The sequence below is a fragment of the Dendropsophus ebraccatus genome, chromosome 1 (assembly GCF_027789765.1).
Source record: "Dendropsophus ebraccatus isolate aDenEbr1 chromosome 1, aDenEbr1.pat, whole genome shotgun sequence".
NCBI classification, from domain to species: Eukaryota; Metazoa; Chordata; class Amphibia; order Anura; family Hylidae; genus Dendropsophus; species Dendropsophus ebraccatus.
Window position 1 is genome coordinate 166,875,653 of NC_091454.1, and position 23,355 is coordinate 166,899,007.

General features: G+C 41.0%; 1 protein-coding gene across 1 annotated transcript in view; it reads right to left on the bottom strand.

Annotated features, from left to right (window-relative positions):
• Nucleotides 1–6,256: 6,256 nt before the first annotated feature.
• Nucleotides 6,257–23,355, bottom strand: part of IQGAP1 (IQ motif containing GTPase activating protein 1) — a 120,338-nt gene continuing 103,239 nt past the window's right edge. The window contains exons 29-38 of the mRNA XM_069983838.1: nt 21,488–21,720; nt 20,773–20,905; nt 18,405–18,507; nt 16,096–16,231; nt 15,794–15,881; nt 15,466–15,678; nt 14,264–14,430; nt 12,267–12,383; nt 11,058–11,166; nt 6,257–8,553 (exon numbers count right to left, since the gene is read on the bottom strand). Of these exons, the coding sequence (XP_069839939.1) occupies nt 8,440–8,553; nt 11,058–11,166; nt 12,267–12,383; nt 14,264–14,430; nt 15,466–15,678; nt 15,794–15,881; nt 16,096–16,231; nt 18,405–18,507; nt 20,773–20,905; nt 21,488–21,720 (1,413 nt within the window). The 3' untranslated portion in view covers nt 6,257–8,439. The remainder of the gene's footprint in view (nt 8,554–11,057; nt 11,167–12,266; nt 12,384–14,263; nt 14,431–15,465; nt 15,679–15,793; nt 15,882–16,095; nt 16,232–18,404; nt 18,508–20,772; nt 20,906–21,487; nt 21,721–23,355) is intronic.

The following is a 23,355-nucleotide window of genomic DNA, read 5'->3' on the forward strand; positions in this document are numbered from 1 at the left end:
CCTATGTAAGGACCGTATAGTATGGTGACAGGTCCCCTCTCTTATGTAAGGACAGTATAGTATGGTGACAGGTCCCCTCTCCTATGTAAGGACAGTATAGTTTGGTCACAGGGCTTCTCTCCTATGTAAGGACAGTATAGTATGGGGACTGGTCCACTTTCCTATGTAAGGACAGTATAGTATGGGGACTGGTCCCCTCTCCTATGTAAGGACAGTATAGTATGGGGACAGGTCTTCTCCCCTATGTAAGTACAGTATAGTATGGGGACTGGTCCACTTTCCTATGTTAGGACAGTATAGTATGGTGACAGGTCTTCTCTCCTATGTAAGGACAATATAGTATGGGGACAGGTCCCCTCTCCTATGTAAGGGCAATATAGTATGGTGACAGGTCTTCTCTCCTATGTAAGGACAATATAGTATGGGGACAGGTCTTCTCTCCTATGTAAGGACTGTATAGTATGGGGACAGGTCCTCTCTCCTATGTAAGTACAGTATAGTATGGGGACAGGTCTGATCTCCTATGTAAGGACAGTATAGTATGGGGACAGGTCCACATTGAGAAAGAGCAGGAGCTTTCAAATGCACTAGGCCTGACTTTATGTTGTAAACTCAAACATAGAATTGGCTTAGATCCCTTTTCATTGGCACAGAACGGCCTTCCTCTTTTATCTGTGGATGTCTGACCCCATCAGGGCATGATGCATCTATTGGATACAGTTGGATTGCAATATGTTGGCTCTGTACAGGGCTGACCTGGGCTTCAAGGTGCCTTTACCCAGACCACGGAATTCCAAGTTTGCCTAGTTACATAGTAACAAATCCCCCCTTTACAGCAAGACAGATGTTTAGTTCTGGCTGCTGAGAAAGCAGTCTTACAACACTGTGGAGCCACAATGGTGACCATAGACTTTTTACTCCACGATAGATCAGGGCCGGGACAAGGAGTTTTGGTGCCCTAGGCAGAGAAGCGAATGGCACCACCCCTCCAAGCTGCCCCCACATAGTGTATAGTCTCCACACATCCCCACAGTGTATAGCCCCCACAGTGTATAGTCCCCATATACAGTATAGACTCCTGGCAGCCCCCACAGTGTATAGTCTCCACCCCCCCAGTGTATAGCCCAGGCTGCCCCCACATAGTGTATAGCAGGGGTCCCCAAACCTTTTACACAGGTGGCCAGTTCACTGTCCCTGAGAGCAGTGCAGAGAAGGACTATATGCTGCTGCTATATCTGGTCCGCGGTAAGCCGTTGCAACTCGAGGATGACACTGTGCCCATGAGGAGGAGGTGGAGTGGAGGATTATACTGCTCATCTGTCTCTGGTCTGGGGGAGGAGCATTTGGGGGGCTTAGGATGATGGAGTTGTAGTTCTACCACAGCCACACAGAAGCATACTGGGAGTTGTAGTTCTACCACAGCCACAAAGCATCATGCTGGGAGTTGCAGTTCCACCACAGCCACACAGGATCAAGCTGGGAGCTGTAGTTCTATCACAGCCACACAGGAGCATGCTGAGAGTTGAAGTTCTACCGAAGCCACACAGGAGCATGCTGAGAGTTGAAGTTCTACCGAAGCCACACAGGATCATGCTAGGAGTTGTAGTATTACCACAGCCACACAGGAGCATGCTGGGAGCTGTAGTTCTACCACAGACACACAGATGCATGCTGGGAGTTGTAGTTCTACCTCAGCCACACCGGTGAATGCTGGGAGGTGTAGTTCTACCTCAGCCACACATGAGCACTAACACACACACTCCATTAGCTTAGACATACTCCATTAGCACATACACAGATACATACATATACTCACCCACAAAGCAGTAGCAGTGGGGGATGACACTGTCTCTCAGGGGAGGATCAGACTTCTCATCTCTCTCTGTCGGGAGGGGGGCAGGGTTGTCTCTGCACTTCTCCCCTCTTCTGATTGGCTCTGTACATCATGCGACATTGGTCAGAAGCTTTTCTTCAGCTCCAAGCCAAGCAGAAGAGAGGAGGAGAGCAGGTCCTGCCGCAGCGGGGCAGAGTGGGGAAGGGATGCTGCCATGGGTGAGGTTTACTTGAGGATACATTGTGCCCCCTGTAATTCAGCAGGAGATGGCACCCTAGGCCATCGCCTACCCTGCCCTTCCCTGTTATAGATACACACAGTATATCACTGATTTCTCACAAAATAGAGTAACTAGCCAGATTTGTTATCTAAGAGCCAGGAAAAGCTGGGTAAGAATCCCTTGGAAGCTGCCATTGACAAATCAACCATGTTATGCTAAAACGGCAAAATTCTAAATGTACCTACTTAGGGAGATTTACCTTCCAGGGTCCCAGGAAAGGTGAATAACAAACTGCATGGAGGTTGGCTCTAGTACATACTGCAATTGGGGTGCAGACCATTATTTATCTATGAATGGGTCTGTACAACTGTGAACTGACTGCGGATGCACATCCATAGTGCTGTCTGTCGTCACAGACGTAAGTACTATGGATACGTTAACTTCTAACTCACACAATGGGTGACACTATCTATATAGCAAGTGTGTATTGCACCACAAGACTTGGAATCCATCATGTATGTGCTATTTGTTTAGGCAGTCAGTATAAGATACAGAGTGTAAACTAACAGTTGCACCAACACTACTACCTTCACAAGGCACTGTCCATGCGGGTATTGAGGTGAATGGGTTTCGTGCTGATGTTTTACCTGAATTTCCAGTTGTGGCAGTATAGAAAGAACCAGTCCCCTGCCATAGATGGGATGAGGAAGTATTTCCTTTGTGGACAGATGTCTGGCAGATATGCAGTATGTAAAACTAAAGCAAAATTAATAAAACCAAAGTACCAAAATAGTGCAGTATAGTATTGTAGTGTCAAATGGTCACAATTTTATTTAAAATCACATGACACTGAAAAAACTGGCAAACCCCTGACTCACAAAGAGTCTGGCTGCATTCACACATCCGTGTATCACACGGAACGCGGACGTGAAAGGGCTGTAATAGAGGCCGCCCACCCATGGGCAGCATCTCTGAAATGATGCTGGGAGCGGGGAACTGTATGGATATGCACCTGAAATTAAGCAGACGCGCGGCGCATATCCATATAGTTCCCCCACTCCCAGCATCATATCAGAGATGATTTCAAGGCTGCTCCCATATGCATTTGATTGTCAGGTGACCCTTCAGACAATTATCTAACGTCTATGACCGGCTAGTGTTATTAATGGGGGTTTCCCATATCACCAGGATAATACCTCATGATTGTGAAGGTTCCACTTTTGAGAACCCTAATGACCATGAGAAATGGTCATGAATAATGAAAATCTACTATTGATGTAGCGTGCCATCCCTTTCATTGTTTTTCCAGTGCAAAGCAGCCCCTGGCCACCCAGCACAGGGGCAAGTGTCAGAGGTGGGTACAGTGCTACACCAGCAATTACATGCATCTCTCACACAAGTCTACCTACCAGGCTATCAGGGTTGGAGTCAGGGCACATGATCAGCCTTTCTGCCTAGTTTATACAGTTGACGAATCATTTAATTGTCTATAGGGACACCTGATGTCCATATTTGCATTATAATGTATGTTATGTATGTGAATGGCCCCCTTCCCCATGTTTCCCCCCACCCACGCAAGACCCGGAAGTGTGGTACATTATACTCACCACATCTTGTGTCGACCCCCGTCCGCCATCTTGGGACAATGACGTAGTCTTCGGGAGGCTATCCGAACCACTCCAATCTGTCCCTCATGCCGGCCCCCCTCTGCCGCGTCTTAACTGTGCTCAGCCGCAATTGGCTGAGCACAGTTATGCTTAGCCAATCGCGGCTGAGCTGCTGATGACGCGGCAGAGGGGGGCCGGATGGAGCGGTTCGGCCAGCCTCCCGAAGACTACGTCATTGTCCCAAGATGGCGTACGGGGGTCGACACGAGATGCGGTAAGTATAATGCACCACACTTCCGGGTCTAATAATTGTTTAGCGCCGCACTACCCCTTTAACCCCTTAGCGACCCATGACGTATCTGATACGTCATGGTGCCGCGGGAGGGGGTTTTCAGAGTGTGGTCCCGCTGGGACCACGCTCTGAACGGCGCTGATCCCGGCTGACATGTGCAGCCGGGCAGTGCCTCTATTAGCCGGCGCGGGTCCTGTCGCCGTGCTGGCTAATTAAGCCTCTAAGTGCAGCTGTCGCGGGGGGGAGATCCATTCTTCTGCCCGTGTCGGGCCTCAGCATCGGAATGACGCTGATCCCGGCTCGGCAACAGATTGATATGGCCTGCAGCAGGCCATAGCAATCTATGACTGATCTGATCGATCTTTGCTGTTTATATACACAGCATTGATCTCTATGAGAGATCAGTGCTGTGTATATACAAGTCCCTCAGGGGGACTTCTAGTTAAATTAAAAATAAAAGTAAAAATGTTTTTTTATTAATAAAGTCTCCCCTAATAAAAGTCCAAATCACCCCCCCTTTTCCCATTTTATAAATATAAACAAATAAATAAACATTTAGTATCACCGCGCGCATAATCGCCTGAACTATTAATTAATCACATTACTGATCTCGCACGGTAAAGTGCGTAAGTGCAAAAAAATTCCAAAGTGCAAAATTGCGCATTTTTGGTCGCATTAAATCCAGAAAAAATGTAATAAAAAGTGATCAAAAAGTCGTACAGTATATGCGCAATCAAGGTACCGATAGAAAGTACATGTCATGGCGCAAAAAATGACACCTGACACAGCCCCATAGACCAAAGGATAAAAGCGCTATAAGCCTGGGAATAGAGCGATTTTAAGGAACATATATTTGTTAACAATGGTTTGAATTTTTTACAAGCCATCACATAATATAAAAGTTATACATGTTACATATCGTTGTAATCGTAACGACTTGTGGAACATGCATAACAACTCAGTTTTACCATAGGGTGAACGGCGTAAATGCAAAACTCCCCAAAATCAAAACAAATTCCTTTTTTTTTCAATTTGACAGCGCAAATTATTTTTTTCCAGTTTCGCAGCATATGTTGTGGAAAAATAATGCCTGTCATTGCAAAGTACAATTGGTTTCGCAAAAAATAAGGGCTCATGTGGGTCTCTAGGTGGAAAAATGCAAGTGCTATGGCCTTTTAAACATAAAGTGGAAAAAGAAAAAGTGCAAAAACGAAAATTGGCTTGGACCTTAAGGGGTTAAAGGAGAAGTCCGGCGAACATTTTTATAAAAAGTATTGTATTGCCCTCCAAAAGTTATACAAATGACCAATATACACTTTAAAGTTCTTTTTTCCCCTGCACTTACTACTGCATCAAGGCTTCACTTCCTTGATAAAATGGTGATGTCACTTCCTGGATAAAATGGTGATGTCACGACCGGACTCCCAGAGCTGTGCGGGCTGTGGCTGCTGGAGAGGATGATGGCAGGGGGACACTGAGGGACACAGGACACTGGAGGGACACTGAGCATCCCCCTGCCATCATCCTCTCCAGCCCGCACAGCTCTGGGAGTCGGGTCATGACATCACCATGTTATCCAGGAAATGAAGCCTTGATGTAGTAGTAAGTGCAGGGAAAAAAGCACTTTATGTACATTTCCCGTAATAGGTGTATATTGGGGATTTGTGTAACTTTTAAGGGGCAATACAATACTTTAATAAAAATTGTAGCTGGACTTCTCCTTTAAGCAAATGGGGCTAAATTGCAAACCACACCTGAACTGGAGACAAGAGTGGGGCAAAAGTGGCCATGTTTTTGTAGCGCTGAATAACCCCTTTAGTATTATATTTGTATGGACCCAGAAAATAAAGTGAATTTATATTTTTCATTTATTACAAAAAACTTTCCCTTGTATACTGTATGTATGGATGTATATGGAAGCAGTTCGTCTAGGGCAGACTGTTTCCAAACATACAGCTCTACAACAGAGCCTATACAGCCGCAGCAGTCTTATAGCCTATTGTGCATTTCAGGGGCCACAAGGAAAGAATCGACAAGGAGACATAAAGTCACAACAATTCCTAATATAGAAGTCAGATGAGCTATCGTGGTGACAAGGAATTAACGTCATTGCATTTTACCTTATTTTAATTACATACATATACTATAGTATAATATACTATTAGAGTAGAGTAGAGATGGCTGGTTTCTATAGCATGACACACAGGGATTTACCCCTATACCATAAGGTCAGTATGAAAAGTCCTGTTGTAAACATAATAGGCTATACATGTAATAAAAGTAAATGATATTACAGCATAACATGTAAACAAATGATCTTTTTATTCATCTAATCAAAATCTGGATACAGGCAGGAAGCTCCATATACCAAATGGCACAACACTGATGGTACGGATATAGGAGAGAAATGAATGTACTTGTGAGGATTCTATACGAGTGTCCAGCAATAAATAAAGATACAAAGTTGACCACTGCTTAATACAGCATGAGCCCTGAAACCCAGATATCAGTCATGGGATGTGTATGGATAAACCAGCTGCACTGCGTATCCTGTCCTTTCCATATTACTATAATCATTGGGAATCTAGATAATATGCATTTTACTGATTGTTTCCCTAAAAGCTAGGAGGCAATAAGAACAAGCAATCCTAAAGCTTTGTATGAGTGAATCCAACATATGCATTACCTAGCAGTAAAAGCCTTGCAGTGACTGCTATAAAATAAACCTCTGAGATGATGCCATCCCTTTTACGGTAAAACTCTGATAAATAAAAGCCAAATAAGCGACTACGCATCTCACTTTGGCGGGCGTGAACATGGAGTCACTTTGTCATTCTAATTTTTATAATCAATATACATATATCTATTAATATAAAAAGTAATTTTTTTTTTCTTAAAAATGTCTAGGTGTAAGAATTTACAATTGTAAATAAAGCATCTTCCTGAAGAAGGAGACCCTAATCTGACGTCTCCAAATAGTGTTCAATATGTACTCTATCACTCTTCAAGAGCTCAAACTCTAATAAGGAGTTTGTCAAACATTTTATACGTAGCATTTTTATCATTCAGCTTTCTTTGTTGCTTCTTGGCTTTTATATAAAACTTTAATTTTTAATTCTAATTAATTTTTCTTTCCTGAGTCATAAAAAAAATGGCAGGTCTAAATTTTACATTAAACCTCTATCAGATCTGCTACTGAAAACTATCATAAAAAATTAAGGCAAGGCTTAAAGAAAACTGAGATAAGAATAACCGGTTGGACCTTCTGACAACACAGGAAAAGGAGCCTGGCGTTTCATTCCAGTTTAGCAATCTGTTATAATAACAGCCTCATTCTGTGAATGGGTTTAATTTACAATGAATCCATTATTAAAAGCGGTGAGAGCTGTATTAATAATAAAATACTAAGCTCCATAGGCTATGATACTTGATCACACCATGTGTCTTTATAGCGGAAAAAAAGCATGCAATTGAGCCAATACTGACAGCAGCCATGAAGCAGACTACACGTAACCCTGCAGCAGATAAGTATTCATAAATAAGCTATGGCATGATTTAAAGGAACCCACTACTAGATTTTCCACCACAATACCCCCATTTCTTTGTAATGCTGGGAATATCTTATTACAAAAGATTCTGTTTTAGCATTAAGTATTAAAAAAAAAAATTATAATACATTGTACGCTATATATAAACATATAAAAGTTATGCGGGCACTCCTAGTCTCGTGGCTGGAGCCACATCCCACAGGCAGGGATATGTTAGTAATAGCCTACTCCGACAGCATCCAGCACATGTGCAGTGAAGCACGATGTACTGACACTATAACTGCATGACTCTTCAGCACACTAGGAGAGCCCACATGACTCTTCTCAGGTAATTTACATACAGTGTGCAATATGGTATAACTTATTTTAATACAAAATTGTAAGTATGTTCAGAAAACCCATATTCCCCAGCATTACAAAGACGTGATGGTATAGTGGCCAAAAATCCAGTGACAGGTTCCTTTTAAAATCTCATCACTGCACAGAACATACCAACCAATAAAAGCGAAAAGTGCCTGCACTGTTAAATAGAAACATAGACTTGTCAAATAATATGGAATATAATCTATAAAGATCATTTCATCTACACAAGAAAATTAAAAAACAAAAAACATTCTAACACATAAGTATTTATAGATGCAGTTAGTGCGGGTCTGTGAGACCAGTTATATCGTAGGCTAACTAATCCTCAGCAGAAAGGGTTTTTTTATATACCCCATGCTAATTTCCTATGTAACATGCTGAAGCACTGCAGTCGCATGTTGCTTTTCTTACGTTTAGCATCAGACAGCGAAATACAGTACTAGCAGAGTTTGGGCACATGAACTCATACATGTATAAAAGCATTTTAAGTAAATTGTGGCCACTATTTTTGGTCACAGGGAGGCAGAAAAGTTCCTTTTATAGCTTGCTCCTCAGATATGGAGGCTTATTCGGTTTTACTTCCCGTAGAATTTCTTGTTTATAAGGAAGATCAGGAGGTTTACATTGACTTTTGCTCGGTCAAACATCTTCATGACTGCAACACCTTCATACTGCAGCTGGAGAAGGTCCTACAGTTAAAGAAATAAGAAAAAAGTTAGAATATAGAACGTTTTATTGTAAACTTTGAGGAGAAATAAAAATACAAACCAAAACAGCCATTTATTGATCTCTAACGCATAAATACAATTACTTGTAAAGAACTGTATAAATATCCTATTATGATGTCAGAACCTGGCAATTATATAGTGATAAGTGAAGATCTGTTACGTTAACTACTTGTCTCTGTGCCTTTCATTTATTCATTGAAATGTAGGGGTTCCCCCTTTTAAAGATGAGATGTTCTACAGCAGCTGCACTGTGTATTACAGAGTACTGCACCTATACTACTGCAAAACAACATGGCACGCATCTCAGATTCTTTCACCTCTGGTAACGACTGGTGCTGGTAAACCCCATGGCCTGATTTCTTTGCACTTTTCCGCTACATGAAAATGTTTTTGTGGGTTTGTTCTATGCCTGCAAGTGTTCAAAATGGAAAGCCAATGTAGGGTTGTCCGTGGCCATCAAATTCAAGCTGTCAAATGGAGTCCAATTCTGACTATGATTGTTTGGGTCATTTAGCAAACATATATGGCGTCTATGCGGGACTCTGAAACATGGTCTACCATGTGCTGCATAGAAAGAGTTTGTGTTTCCACAATGGACCAAAGTTACAATTAGACTCTGTTCAGCATATTAAAGTCAATGGGCATGTTTCCCTCGATGTCCGTTCCCACTTTTGACAGGATGCCAATATAGAACTTGAAGGAAGAGTATAAATGTGAAGTGAATGCAGCCTTTCCGATTTTCGTTATGGAGTTCACATACTAATAAACCACATGTGAACGTTACCTAGAAGCTGACTAGGCCCCATCCCTGCTGGGGATAACAAGGCAAGGTTCCCATGATGCACGTCTAGCTTCAGCAGAGACAAAACAGATTATGGGCACAATTTACAACATGAAAACGCCGGCACAGAAGTTCTGCATCCAGCGTAGGGTCATTCTGAATGCTAATTTTATTGATGGTGCCTTTATATTGAAATTACGCTGCTTCCAGGCAAACACATTTACCACTCACAGTCGGTGACAGTCTGTCTCCTGCCTGACAAAAAACTGACAAAGCACCTGCAGGGGAGATGATTCAGCCTGTACAGCCAGCAGATATATGGGCCATGGGGACATCAGTGATTTAGGGCATGCTCTATATCATCCATGGTGCACAAGCTTTGAGGGTTAGTCAGCCATTTGGTTAGAAAATGAAATTACTGTAAGCTGATAATGTGCAATATGGCAAAAGAAGAAATAAGGTGTGCATTTATATACAGCAAGGAACATGGAGTTTAATGGTGTTGGAAAAACAGCCCTTATATATTTAGTTAAGGTCATTAAAGGGGTATGCCAAGCATTGCCTTTTTTCAGGTTTCATCTGGCAAATAGCACATAAAATAAGTTGCCTGCTTGAACAGTGTCCTGAATTGCTGATTTACTGTGGACTAATGCAATTTATTACCTGTGGGCAATTCTACATAGAACTTAAAGGGGTATTTTGGACATTATACAATAAATACTTCAAAGAAGGCTGCAGAGACATTATACACAAGGAAGCACTAATCCTGCAACCTAAACATGAAGAATTACCTATTTTTAGCACCCTGTTTCTCCCTACGTGTTCCTTCTCAGTGCAGCATGAGTGAGTGGGGCTTCTGTAGTAGCCCATGTGGGTGGCAGACTACAGTTCCCATCATGCATTGGTGACATCTATTCTTGGCTGTTCTCTTTCCCCTGGCTGCTGAAGTGTCTAAAATTTCTGGTGCTCTATATACTGTACTCCCTTACTGAAGCCTCTCAAATAAGTTCCTATTCATCCTTTACCACTTCACAGACAAAACAACACCCTTCTAAAATTCTTAGTTAACTGCAATGGAGCAAACCTGACCAGTAAGCTGGGGTTTTATATACCGAAATACTCCTTTAACTAAAAAAAAAAAAAAAAAAAAAAAATGTCAGTCCCATTCTGCCCCTTCTCCTTCCTAAGCGTCTCCTGTGCACCATGAAAGCAACTGTGGTGAATACAGTCTAGTGTTATTCACACACAGTATGTTATATGTCTCTGAGAAGGAGGAGAGAGAGACAGCATGCACCACATTCACTGAACTCTCAACTTCAAGGGCTTCAAAAAGTAAATAAATATATCTCAAGTTACAATTCACATCAATGTTAATTCATTCAGATTTTTAAATTTGGAGTCAGGGGGGAATTGGCATCTGCATCATAAACATTTTTTGCCTTCCTCTCGATCAACACAATAGGGTTAAAGAACAAACTTAATGGACTTTTGTATTTTTTTAACCTAATCAACTGTGTACCTAGTCTTGACAATTCAAGAAGCAATGAAGAAATCAGCTAATATAGTGCCACTTAAACTTCCTCATGTACACTGAAACATACTTCACAATTATTTTTCCATGTCAAGTTGCAGTGTTTTTCTTCCAATTACTAGCTTGAAAGTGGGCATGCCATTTACACATTACCTGATAATGCAGCATATAGGTTTCCATCTGAACACCCATGAACTTGGCTTTCACTTCAAAGTCCCCAACCTCTTCTGTGGGAGCAATTTCAAAGATGACATTCTTAAACCTGCAGAGAAAAGATGATGATTTTGGTTCAGGTTAGCAGATATAATAGAAGTGTTAAAAAAAAAAGTGCTTAACAGAGAAAAAAAGCAAGGCCTGAAGACAGCGCAGTTCTCTGCACCTGACAATGGACACTGAAAATTCCTTTACAAGTCAAGAAGCTCTCTCATGACCGAAACCTGCTGTAAATCTTAAAGTGACAGGTGGAATGTTACCATCCTACAATGAAAGTCTGGGTTTAAAAAGCCTATGTCTGTAAATGACTGACATGATTAATGATGATAGCCATTATATAGCAAATCACACACAATACGGTATAGACACGTCTGGAAGAGGCAAGGTACACAACACAAACTACGGCATACAATGCAAAAATGTAAGCAGTGATGCAATGGCCAGGGGAAAGCAGCTGTGGGCTAAAGGGAAGGGTGTTGCTCAAGGGATGGGAGTACAAATGTTGGGCAATCCTTTCATAACACAGATTTTTCATAGGCCGTAGGTGTCCTGAAGAGCTGTGAAGGCAGAACTGTGATTGCTAGTCACCTACGTAAGGGGAACTAGAAAGAATACCGGAAAGATCTGTGGGGCAACACATACATTCATTAGTTAAAAATCTCACTTTACTGGGAGTCCAAAAGCCATAAAAATGGGAACTGTGATATTGCTTTTCATTTATGGAACAAGAGACTAGAGCTACAATGTACTTAAATAGGTTTTCCAGAACTTTCACACGGATGATTTATCCTCAGGATACTGCAGGGTAATGCCGTCTGAAACCTGGTGCCACCAGTACATAATAAAGGCAATCATCTGCATCTGACTCTGATCATTGTGTATCTGCTGGAGCCATATAGTCAGACCAGAGATCCCATAAGTAGGAACCCCACTGATGATATGTTTGCATATTCCAAAAAAAAAAAATGCCATAAATATCTTCACAACTCAGTGTGGGGACTTTGAGTCACTAATATAGTGAACCAAGTTTATGTAATGCTAGATTTATAGTCACAAATGACTCAGATGACAGAGGCTAATGTTATTTTTCAGTACTAAACACTGGTTAGAAGTTAAGTGCACAATAATTCACAGAGCAGTGACACGTACTGGTTGACTTGCAGATCTTCAATCTCCAATAAGACGCCTTTTTCATGGAGCCTGGCTGCCGAGTATTTCAGAGAAATCTTCTTACTCTTCTTTACACTTCCTGGTTTCTTGGACACTCTGGATTTAAGAAATAAAAGAAAATACTATAATGTTAAAATAAGCAAATAAAATGCAAAATTATTATATTAACTTTTATTCAGTAACACAAATGAAACTGATTAATGATCCCTCATATATAATAAATAGGCTCACCCCCAAGTAATATGCCCATATGATGATTTTTGCATCGCCCTGCTTCACAGTGTTCTGTAGTTTTAATTTAGTGCTCATGATCAGGTGAAAAACACTACACACAAAAACAACAATTTTGCCTTCATCATTCCACAAAATGTTGTGCTATTTCTCTTTGCCTGGTCAATGTGCTCCTTGGCACGACACTGGACAAGTGTTACCCAACACCAGACATCAAATAACAAACAGCACATGAAGGGTTAATAGTCAGCAGCAGCGCCAGGATGGAATAGTGCTGTGATAGTCGGGTACATCCTCATTAGAAGCATCATCAATTCATGTCCCTCTCCATGAGTCATAGTGTCACCACGAGGGACACCCCGTCACAATAGAGAGAACTTTCTATAGCACCAGCTACCAAATCCAAGCCTATGGAGCCAGGCAGGGACCTGTTATATCAGTGCAGAACTTGGTTTAACCTTATTGTCTTGAAGGCCTTATCTACTACAAGGCTTCTGGAGTCTTTTCAAGGTCTGTAATTTGTTGCCCTTCTCTATATGTTTTCCCTCTCCAATCAACAGTATTTGTTTTCATCACCGTGAGTTCTGGAATGCCCCATTTTCCTCAGGATTTTTAGAAGAAAATGCACCATAACCAACATATACAACATTGGGCACCCTCCTACCTTAAATAGGGGGAAAACATTGATATCTGTGATTTCACAGAAAGTAGGACTTCACCAATTTAACTCCTCATTACTATTATTTTGAACAAGTCTCTTTTATTTAAAGGGAACCAATCATCCTAATTGGGGTCATTTAGTTCCCTGCAGCACTGTATAATGCTCCTGTGCAGCTTGCGGCATGTATCGGCCACGGCTGCAGCAGCAGCTTTATATCCGAGAAAGTAAAGTTTAATTCCCCCCATGCGCGGCATTGGAGAGGCGCAGCAGGTAATCATCTGGGAGGTTCTCCACCGTTGTCTAGTCACCGTTCTCTGCTTGTCAGTGCACTCAGCAGGAATGAGGGACAAACAGAGAGGTCCGTTACTGGCGCTTCTCCAGAAAGCCGCCCAGATGACTACCTGCCGCAGGTGGGGTCATTAAACTTCGTTTTCTCAGGTATAAAGCTGCTGCTGCAGCCGCGGCCAGTACATGCCGCGAGCTGCACAGGAGCTTTGCACAGTGCTGCAGGGAACCAAAATCAGACCAATTGAGCTGATTGGTTCTCTTTAATAATTCAAGTGCTAAGAATAAGCGGCATCATGTCCTAGTTGTTAGTTTTGTTTTTTTACACTCACATGTATGCTATTTGAAATGTAGAAATACTACTTCTATTAAAAACATTGATTTGTCAGGTTATAGATGTTTTACTGCGAAATTCTTATATAAATATTTTAGGATGGGAATAGACAGACTGCTCCAGCAGGGCAAATTAGGGTGATCTCAGGCTATATATGATATGATAATAAGGTTCCAGGAGTCTATCACCTTCTAGGGGTTATCACTGTTTGGCTACTGCACAGATTCCTTATCTGTCCTTACTGCTGATATGGTCCATGTGCAATAATACAATGAGGTTTACACCGATTCTGGGTATGACCCTTGCTAGATATCAGTGATAATTGTAGAATCACAGATTATAATAATTATGCTGTTGGTAACGTCTCATGAGGCATCACAGTCTCAGGAGCATAGGTAGTAAGAACATCACTACTACATCATGTACTAGCATAAAAGGCAGCTTATACACATTTCTTCTACTTACTTGCCCTTGCTTGCCAGGTTGTCTAGGCACGTTTTGATGTAGCTTTTGTAGTAGTCTACCTGTTCTTCATAGAACACAGCCTTGGAGTTGAGAGCAGCATGTGTCTGTTGTAGCTTCACTAATTCAGCTTTTCTTCTCTGGCGGTATCGTCTTTGATTACGGATATCCTTGAGATGAAAGAAATAATCCATGACTCCAAAACACAAAGGAACCTTACCCAGGTTAACTAGGGTTAATGAACAACAAAATAATCATACTACCACAATAGAAATGACAGTGCTACTCAATTGTATACTCTTTGCCTATTGTTCCCACCGGTGTGCTGGTAGTGTGCATGATATGCAAGCAATTTGTATGGGCAATAAAAAGAAAAACTTAACATGGTTTAGATTAGAGCATGTTGTATCATACATACAACCCATCTGCCATATTAGAATATATATTAATGTATTACCCAGAACAGAGAGATACCACTATACAGTGGCTGTATATATCATGGCCCTGACCATCTATGTATTATATGCACAGGCATTAAAAGGGGACTCTGGTGACTTTTTTTTTTTTCAAATGAAAGGTTTCAGAAAGTTATATAGATTATAGAGATGAGGGAACCTGGAGCATGCTCGAGTCCATCCGAACCCGAACTTTCGGCATTTGATTAGCGGTGGCTGCTGAACTTTGATAAAGCCCTAAGGCTATGTGGAAAACATGGATATAGTGATTGGCTGTATCCATGTTTTCCACATAGCCTTAGGGCTTTATCCAAGTTCAGCAGCCACCGCTAATCAAATGCCGATCGTTCGGGTTCGGATGGACTCAAACCCGAACCTGGTTCGCTCATCTCTCATAGATTAGTAATTTACTTCTCCTTCCAGTACTTATCAGCTGCTGTATGTCCCGCAGGACATGCTGTATTCTTTCCAGTCTGACACAGTGCTGTCTGCTGCCACCTCTGTTCGTGACAGGAACTGAAATAATGGCCATTGTTCATGAACATTATTTGCCAACGTTATGTACCACAAGACAGCCATCCCGTTGTGTGAACATAGCCCAAAATTAATATCTAATCCATGTCATATTCACATCAAAATCTGCATGGATTACAGATTCTTAAGGTTGACTTTTCGGCCTCTTTATTTGCCATCCTAATACTACAATCACTAAAAGAAGACGTAAAGTGCTTTACCATAGTCTAAGTTTACCTTGGCAATATCATTGATAAGATCCTGATACCGACTTTCTGGTTTCACCATCCCAAGTTCTGCCAGCTTCTTAAGGCCAGTTTGTATTTTCTCTTTCTTTTCTTGAAGTGTTAGATTATTGTCTTGCCGTAAAGATGTGGCCTTTTTCATTTTTTCCGGTGTCTTGGCATCTCTGATGGCTCGCCTCTGCATGGCTCTCTGATGATCTGCTTCCTATGCAACACATGAACAAAATGGAAATAACTATCACCAAGCAAACTACATGTACACATTACATTATAAGCCCCAAATAATGATTATGTGCAAAACAGAAGGAATGATACTTCACCTGTTCTGCGGTGGCCGGAGTCTCCAAAATCTCTGTCAAGGTGTCTCCAGGCTGGAAGCGAATGACATCCACTATCAGACGCTTTGTGCTAGAAGGTAAAATATTGGAGTGAATTATTGACTAAGCCCTGTTGTACAGAAAAGAGATTGCAGCTCCTCAACCAATCTTCAGGACATGTTTTTATTGTAAATCCTGTATCCGGGTCTCCAGAAGGTTTACCTCATAATAAACAATAACTCTACAGAGGAAAACAGGAAAATAATTCCCAGCTGTGCTAAACACTCCACCACTAGAAGTCTTACTTCAATAAGATGGTCTTTGCATCTTTTTCTGCATTCTCATCTCCAATGACTTCAAATTTGTTAGTGAGGGTCAGGGACACCTCGGTCTTTGCTAGGGACTCCTTATTGGAATCTGGTGAAGATCCAGGCCCCTCTCCTTGAGTAAACAAGAAAAATAAAGTCAGAAAAGAACATACAATCCATGCCAGTGTCTGTAATGTTAATGACAATAGGTCTGCAGCAGAGACATACATATATATATATATATATATATATATATATATATATATATATATATATATATATATATATATATATATATATATATAAACGGCCGTTTTTTGACGTTGTGTGAACCTAGCCTAAGGGTTGCTTCACATGTAAAGGATCCACAGTAGATTTAATGTTGCAGATCAGCCGCAGATTTGACTAAATAACTAAACACAGCATCAAATCTGCTGCGGATCATGTACATGTGAACACACCCTAAAGGGGTAATCAAGGTAACCATTCTGGATATGCTATATTAAGGCATATCTATGTCACAGACTAGGCTGTCCTGCTTGGCACTCATCTCAGAAAGTTAGAGAGGAAAGCTACTAAGTAAGACCTGGCCCCACTCTGTCAGAACCAGGCATCCATGTATTGACTCTTAAAGTGCCACTGTCGTTAAAAATTTTATTGCAGAAATCAATTTTAAAGGGGATTTTAAGAAACTTTGTAATTGGGTTTATTAGCCGAAAAATGAATTTTTATCATGAAAAAGCAGTTTGAAGCTCTACCCCGTCTTCATGGTTTTCCTATGGAGAGAGAAAGTAAAGGCAGCAAAAACAGGACAACAAAGTTAATTTACATTCACATCACAGGCTCTCTCCTGTGACAGTCAGCCCCCCCCTCTCTGACCAATAATTCTCTCAGCTGCCCGCTAATCTCGCTCCTTCCTCCTCCCCCCTCCCCTCTTCATAGACCAGACAGATCCGACTGATGAAAAAAAAACAGTCGAGATTTCCTGATTCTGAGGAGTGGACGGCAGAAAGGAGAGGGGGGGGGGGACCTGGGAAAAGGCTTTTTACATGCAGATAATGGCATATTTGGCTAATAAACCCAATAACAAAAGTTTCTTAAAATCGCCTGGACTATTGATTTCTGCAAAAATAATTTAACACTTTAAAGGCTATGGACACCTTTGAAAAGCATTTTTTTATTCTTACTTTGTACTTCTAAAAAGGTGCAAAAAAATTGCTCTATAGATCTTTACTAAAATGTTCCTTGGTTGCTTTTCTACACTTTGCTGCATGAGCTCAGTTTATTCTCTGCATTTGTACACAGCCTATATACCTTATACCTGCTCTTATTCTTCAGATTGTGTAAGCTGTCTTTTATTTGAGACAGTAAGTGAGGACCCTTTTACACAGCCTGATTGGATGTGGCAAATGAGTGGCGATGAGAAAGATCAGTGCTTTTCTGCAGAGCCTTTAAGAGCAATTACTTTTGCTGGATCACTCATGTGGCCATAAGCAGGGAATGTGCAACCGATATTGATAATGTATATCACTGCCTAAAAGATTCAATCAGCAAACATTTGTCAGCTGATCTCTGGCTGATTATGGGGTAAATAATTTGCCTGTATAATAATAATAATAATAATAATAATAATAATAATAATAATAATAATAATCATCAAACAACAACAACAACAACAACAACAACAACAACAACAACACCATAACTCACTAACTCTCCGTTGTTATCTCTAGGACACTGGGAGAGTTAGGGCCCTATTACACCAACAGATTATCTGACAGATTTTTTTGAGCTAAAGCTAGGAATGGACTACAAACAGAACAGGTAACACAAAGGAAAGACAGATTTATCCTCTTTTCAAATGCATTCCTGGCTTTGGCTTAAAAAAAAATCTTTCAGATAATCTGTTGCAGTAATAGAGCCCTAAAAGTCTGTCTGACGGGCTTATCGTTCTCTGAGTAGCAGCTAAATCATAGGAAATTTCTAATGAATACTATTTAGAAAGCTGCTTCAATTTGCATTAAATAAACAAATAAAAAATAAAAAGGTGCCCATAGCCTTTAATATGACATTGTTAGATGTTACATTCAGATGATTATTGCTAATTAATTAATTTGATCACTGAGGGTGCCAAGAACAGGGTCTGCGTTGATCAGCTGATCACCAGGGATGCAGTGTGTAGAGAAAGGTGGAACTTTTAGCAATCTCCTATTGATTTAAACAAGAGCTGTCATCTAATTTATTCATCAGACAAACCTAAATGCTATTTTTATCTATCAATTACATTAACAGCAATCACCTCTCACCTATAAGAGACTCGATGGTAGGCACCTCTCCAAGATCATCTAACAGCTCATGGATGGGATCATTGTGCTCCGGTGCTATTGCGTCCTGGTGGTCTAGCAGCAGCTGCAATGAGTAACAGTGTTATTCACGGTCCTGCGATGTCACTTACAGCACATGAGAAAATACCACATTGCTTAGTTCTTGTTCTACCATTATCAATTTATGGTGCTAAAAAAATCATTAGCTAGTTTAGTTTTGCATGTCCTCCTTCCTGTATGCCATATACTTACACACAGTGGCATACATCATTGATTTACTACAATGATAATGTACAGTATATCATAGTATACCTTTTTTATAGTGATCTATTGTATAGGATATTGACATCTACTGCACTCTTCTATACAGCAAAAAATAGATATGTTGATGCACACCACAACACTTTTGACCTCCGTGAGGCCAAGACGGGCTTATGGCTACATTCAGTAAATACACCAGGAGCCTTACTAGTGCATACACCAAATGTGTTACAAAGCTTAATATGACCAGCGCCTAAGATTTACCAAACATTTCTAAGTTGTGATCTATTGTTCTCTCTAATAAATAAAGAATGTGGCATTTAGAGAGTAACTGGCATGTTTGCAAGGCTCTGGGGAGCACAAAGTATTCTGTGGTGTATGTGTGTGTCCATTCCTTCCACACTGGATAAATAAGGCAATAACACTGTATTCCACAGAAGCAGCCCAAGCCGCAGGACTCGTATTCTCTCATAGGAGTCCTGTGCTTTTTACTCAGATGTCCTGCACCAGATCACATATATCTATATATATAATGAATCCCCCTGCATGCATGCATGCATACATAGCTGAAGGGTGTCTGGACATGTTGGGAGTTAAGGTTTTGCAACAGCTGAAGAGCTACAGATTGGGGAACATTGCTCTATCATATGCTGCGTTTACACGGAACGATTATCGTTCGAATTTTGTCAATAACGATCGCATTTGAGCGATAATCGTTCCGTGTAAACACAGCAAACGATCAAGCGATGAGCGAAAAATCGTCCATTTTGATCTTTCAACATGTTCTCAAATCGTCGTTCATCGTTCGTTAAAAATTCGTAGATCATTTCATGTAAAAACAGTCTTTCAAAGATTCACCCTATGTAAAAGATGGGCTTAAGCGATCTTAAAAACGATCGCATTAACGATTTCTCTTACGAATTTTCTTACCATTTTTCTAACGATTTGTCTAAACGCTGATCGTTATAAAAACCAAATCGTTGCTTTAAAATCGTTAAACGATCGATTGGACGAATTATCGCTCCATGTAAACGTAGCAATATCCTGCTCAGTGAAAAAGAAGCATACGCCACCTGAGAGGTTCTCCAGGATTACAAAATCATGAAGCTTTTCCAAAAACATCACCACCCCTGTCCTCAGTGCAAGTGTGGTGCCGAAGCTCAGTTCCATTGAAGCAAATCTGAGGATGGGGTTGGTGCTGTTTTTTGAAAAAAGCAGCAATGTTTTCCTAATCTTGGATAACATTCAGTTTTGCTGTATTTTACTTCTCAAGAGGCTTTTCTGAGACACTGAAAAACTATGGGGAAATTTATCAAAACGTGCCCCTGATGTACTACAGGAAAAACATGCACATTTTTGTGCAAACTAGACAGTTTGCACAAAAGTCTGCAATTTTTTCCTGACCTGCCCAATAGGAGGGCAGGGGACACAGCAAGAAAGCGTGGCATTCTCCCATGCCTGATTTATCATGATTTACACTTGCTAGCAGGCACAAATCATTGTGAAAATCTACAACAATTTCTGCGACTGTGTCCACCTCTCAGTAAATATGGCACGTGACCGGACTTTATGCCCCCTTCTGTGTGCAAGAGGCCTTATGGTGTATTTACACAGAGAGATTTATCTGACAGATTTTTGAAGCCAAAGCCAGGAATGGATTTGAAAAGAGAAGAAATCTCAGTATTTCTTTTATGACCTGTTCTCTGTTTATAGTCTGTTTCTGGCTTTGGCTTCAAAAATCTGTCAGATAAATTTCTCTGTGTAAACGCACCATTAGTTTGAACTTACACAGGTGATGCTGATACATGGATAATCACTTCACTGCATCTACCTCATTGCACCTGTTAATCTTGTTAGGTGTAACATTATAAAACATGACTTAGGGGGCAGTCACATGTTCCGTGAATACGGTCCGTGAACAGAAGATGTGCTACGGACCGGATGCTAACCACCAAGATCATGTATCATTATATGGACCGTAATCACAGAAGGTGTGAATGCCCCCTAAGATTAACAAATATACAATAATGCATGGCATATGCCATTGTTGTCAATGCAGCCTTACACTCTACTAAGTAAACGTACTTACTGTGTGTGTATTAACAATTTCCCCAATAGAAATATAGATAACTGGTTTAGTGAGGGTGACCAGATCGGAATATTCATCCACATTAAATTTATCCTGCGGCTCGGGAACCTCACAAGCACTCTGGAAGAAACGCCTGTGGAAAATTAGAAATCAGTGTTAGAAGATGAAATAATTGTGAGGTAAACACAAGCACATGAAGAGAATACAGTAATTTACAGACTCACACACCAAGTATAATAAAATGACTTATGGGGTAGAAACATACAAGGAATCATTGTGTTCCAGGAAAATTGCTCTTTTCAGTTGTCACCTTGGGCAGCAGAATGATCAGGCCAATTCCTGAGCTCAACTAATATGTCATCAATGGATATCATATGCTGCAATACAATTCTAATCCAATTGTCCAATACAAATGTTAAGATCCTCCAACATGTATATAACCTCAGTAAACTTGCCCTCAGGAATATATTTGGGAAGACTGTCATACTGTATCCCCTCCTGAATCACAGTGTCCCCGCTTCTTTCCTCAAGAACTAAGGTTATCAGCAGTATGACATGGAGCCCATGTGCTTGCTATTTAGGCATGTGTCATCCTTCCTTTACCCACATCCTTTGCATATTACATAGTCCACATTCTTACTATGAATCCACAAGAATATTATGTATCAGGACATGTCTTTTTAGTTAAAGGGAACATGTTAAGATTTGTATCTACCTGAATTTCTGGTAGGACTGAGCGAGATATTCATTGATCATGCTCAGGTGGGCATTGTCTCCAAGGAACATCTTGTTTGAAGCAGCATGTTGGAGCATCTTCGCAATGGATCCGAGGTTTCGGCGCTGATCTGTGGTCAGCTGGCCTCCAGCAGAAAGGTCGATAATATCAAAGGCATCTGGAGCCACAATAGCTGGGTTCATGTAGCGATAGTACAGCAGATTTCCCACAATCTATTAGACAGAAGGAAAGTAATAGTTACACAATATTATTAATAGAAAATATGAGATGTCTCAAAGTCAAACAATTTCAACAGATAACAAGAGTTTAAGAGGGTTTTATTATCCCATAAACAAAGCATATCCACAGTCTGATCACTGAGACCTCAACAAATCACAAGAGCAGACATCCTATATACCCCCAGCTGAATGGAGTGGTGGACAGTAAGGGTACTGCTGTTCCACTTGGGGGGGTTATGAGGACATTTATTTAGACAGTATACTCGCCGGATTAAATCCACCGGAATCTGGACCTGCCGCAGGGCTTGTGCAGAAATCTACACCTGCTCTAGAGCATGGTTTATGCCTGTTTGAGCATAGTGAAGTACAGTGCTCACCTATTTTACCAACAGGATTAATAAAGCAGCAGTGTACATGCTAGACCACCACTCCATTCAACTGGTGGGACACAGGACCCCTAATCTTGTAACTTTCGGGTGTCCCAGCAGTCTGACCCTTGCTGATCAAATACCTAAGGCTGCATAACATGGCCCCCAGCAACAGGGAAGCAGGTGCCGGCCTGTCAGCTCAGCAGTCGCTTCCCCCTTGTTCCCCACTCGCTGCACTGTGCTATAACACACAGACAGCAAGAGGGGAGCAGTGCGAGGAGCTGCCTGAACACCTTAGATTGTTCAGGCGGCCCATTGAGGTCAGTGGCGGTATGCTGCCACTGCTCCTATTACACAGTGAGGCACATAGCAGACTGTATGTGATCTTTCAACATCCTAAAAAAAGATTTATTGTCTGTCTAATGAATTCTGACTGGAATAGGAAAAGTCTATTTAAAAAGACAGAGAAATCCAAAAAAGTAATTCACTGCTATGTAACTACAGCTTAGGGTTGGTTTATAGTGTGTAATGACAGGCACAAGACACAACCAGGGGTGAACACACAATGGGGGAATTTATCAAGGCTTACACCAAAAAAACTGGGGTACAGAAAAGTTGCTACTTTTTACACAATGCTCACAAATGTTGTGCAAAAACACAGAAGTCACAAGATTTTAAACAGAATAAAGCTGTGCACCTTTTTTACACCAGAAAACTGGCATGCTAGCCTTGATAAATTCACACTAATGTGTGATCTTGGGACCCAATTCTCTACTATAAAATGTATGGATTTCTCAGCAACACTTGATGCTAAATACTTTTTACCACAATGACAATGTATCCTAATGAGTAATTATCATCATGAAATTAGATGATTGGGAGTGTTGTCACTGATCATGAGAATGGAGGTCCCACTTGCCCCTGTGTAAATAGAGTGACAGATGAGAATATGCACGATTACTCCATTATCCTTTATGGGACCAAAGATAGCCAAGTCACAGCAGTGATACTCCCACCTGTCAACCACTTATAACCTGGATAAGTAAAAAGTTGTCATAGCGGTAAAATCCCTTTAAGTAGTCATATCACAATAAAGCTGTAGTTATCTACCACTGTACTAGTGAAACAAAATAATCACCTTGGTCAGAGCTAGTGCATTATCGATGGCTCAGTGCAGAGAAGCAGAAAGCTAGAAGAATAGAAAAGAGAGTAGACTTCAGATAAAGTGCAGCTGTAGTCAGCAGAGAGAAAAGAAATAAGA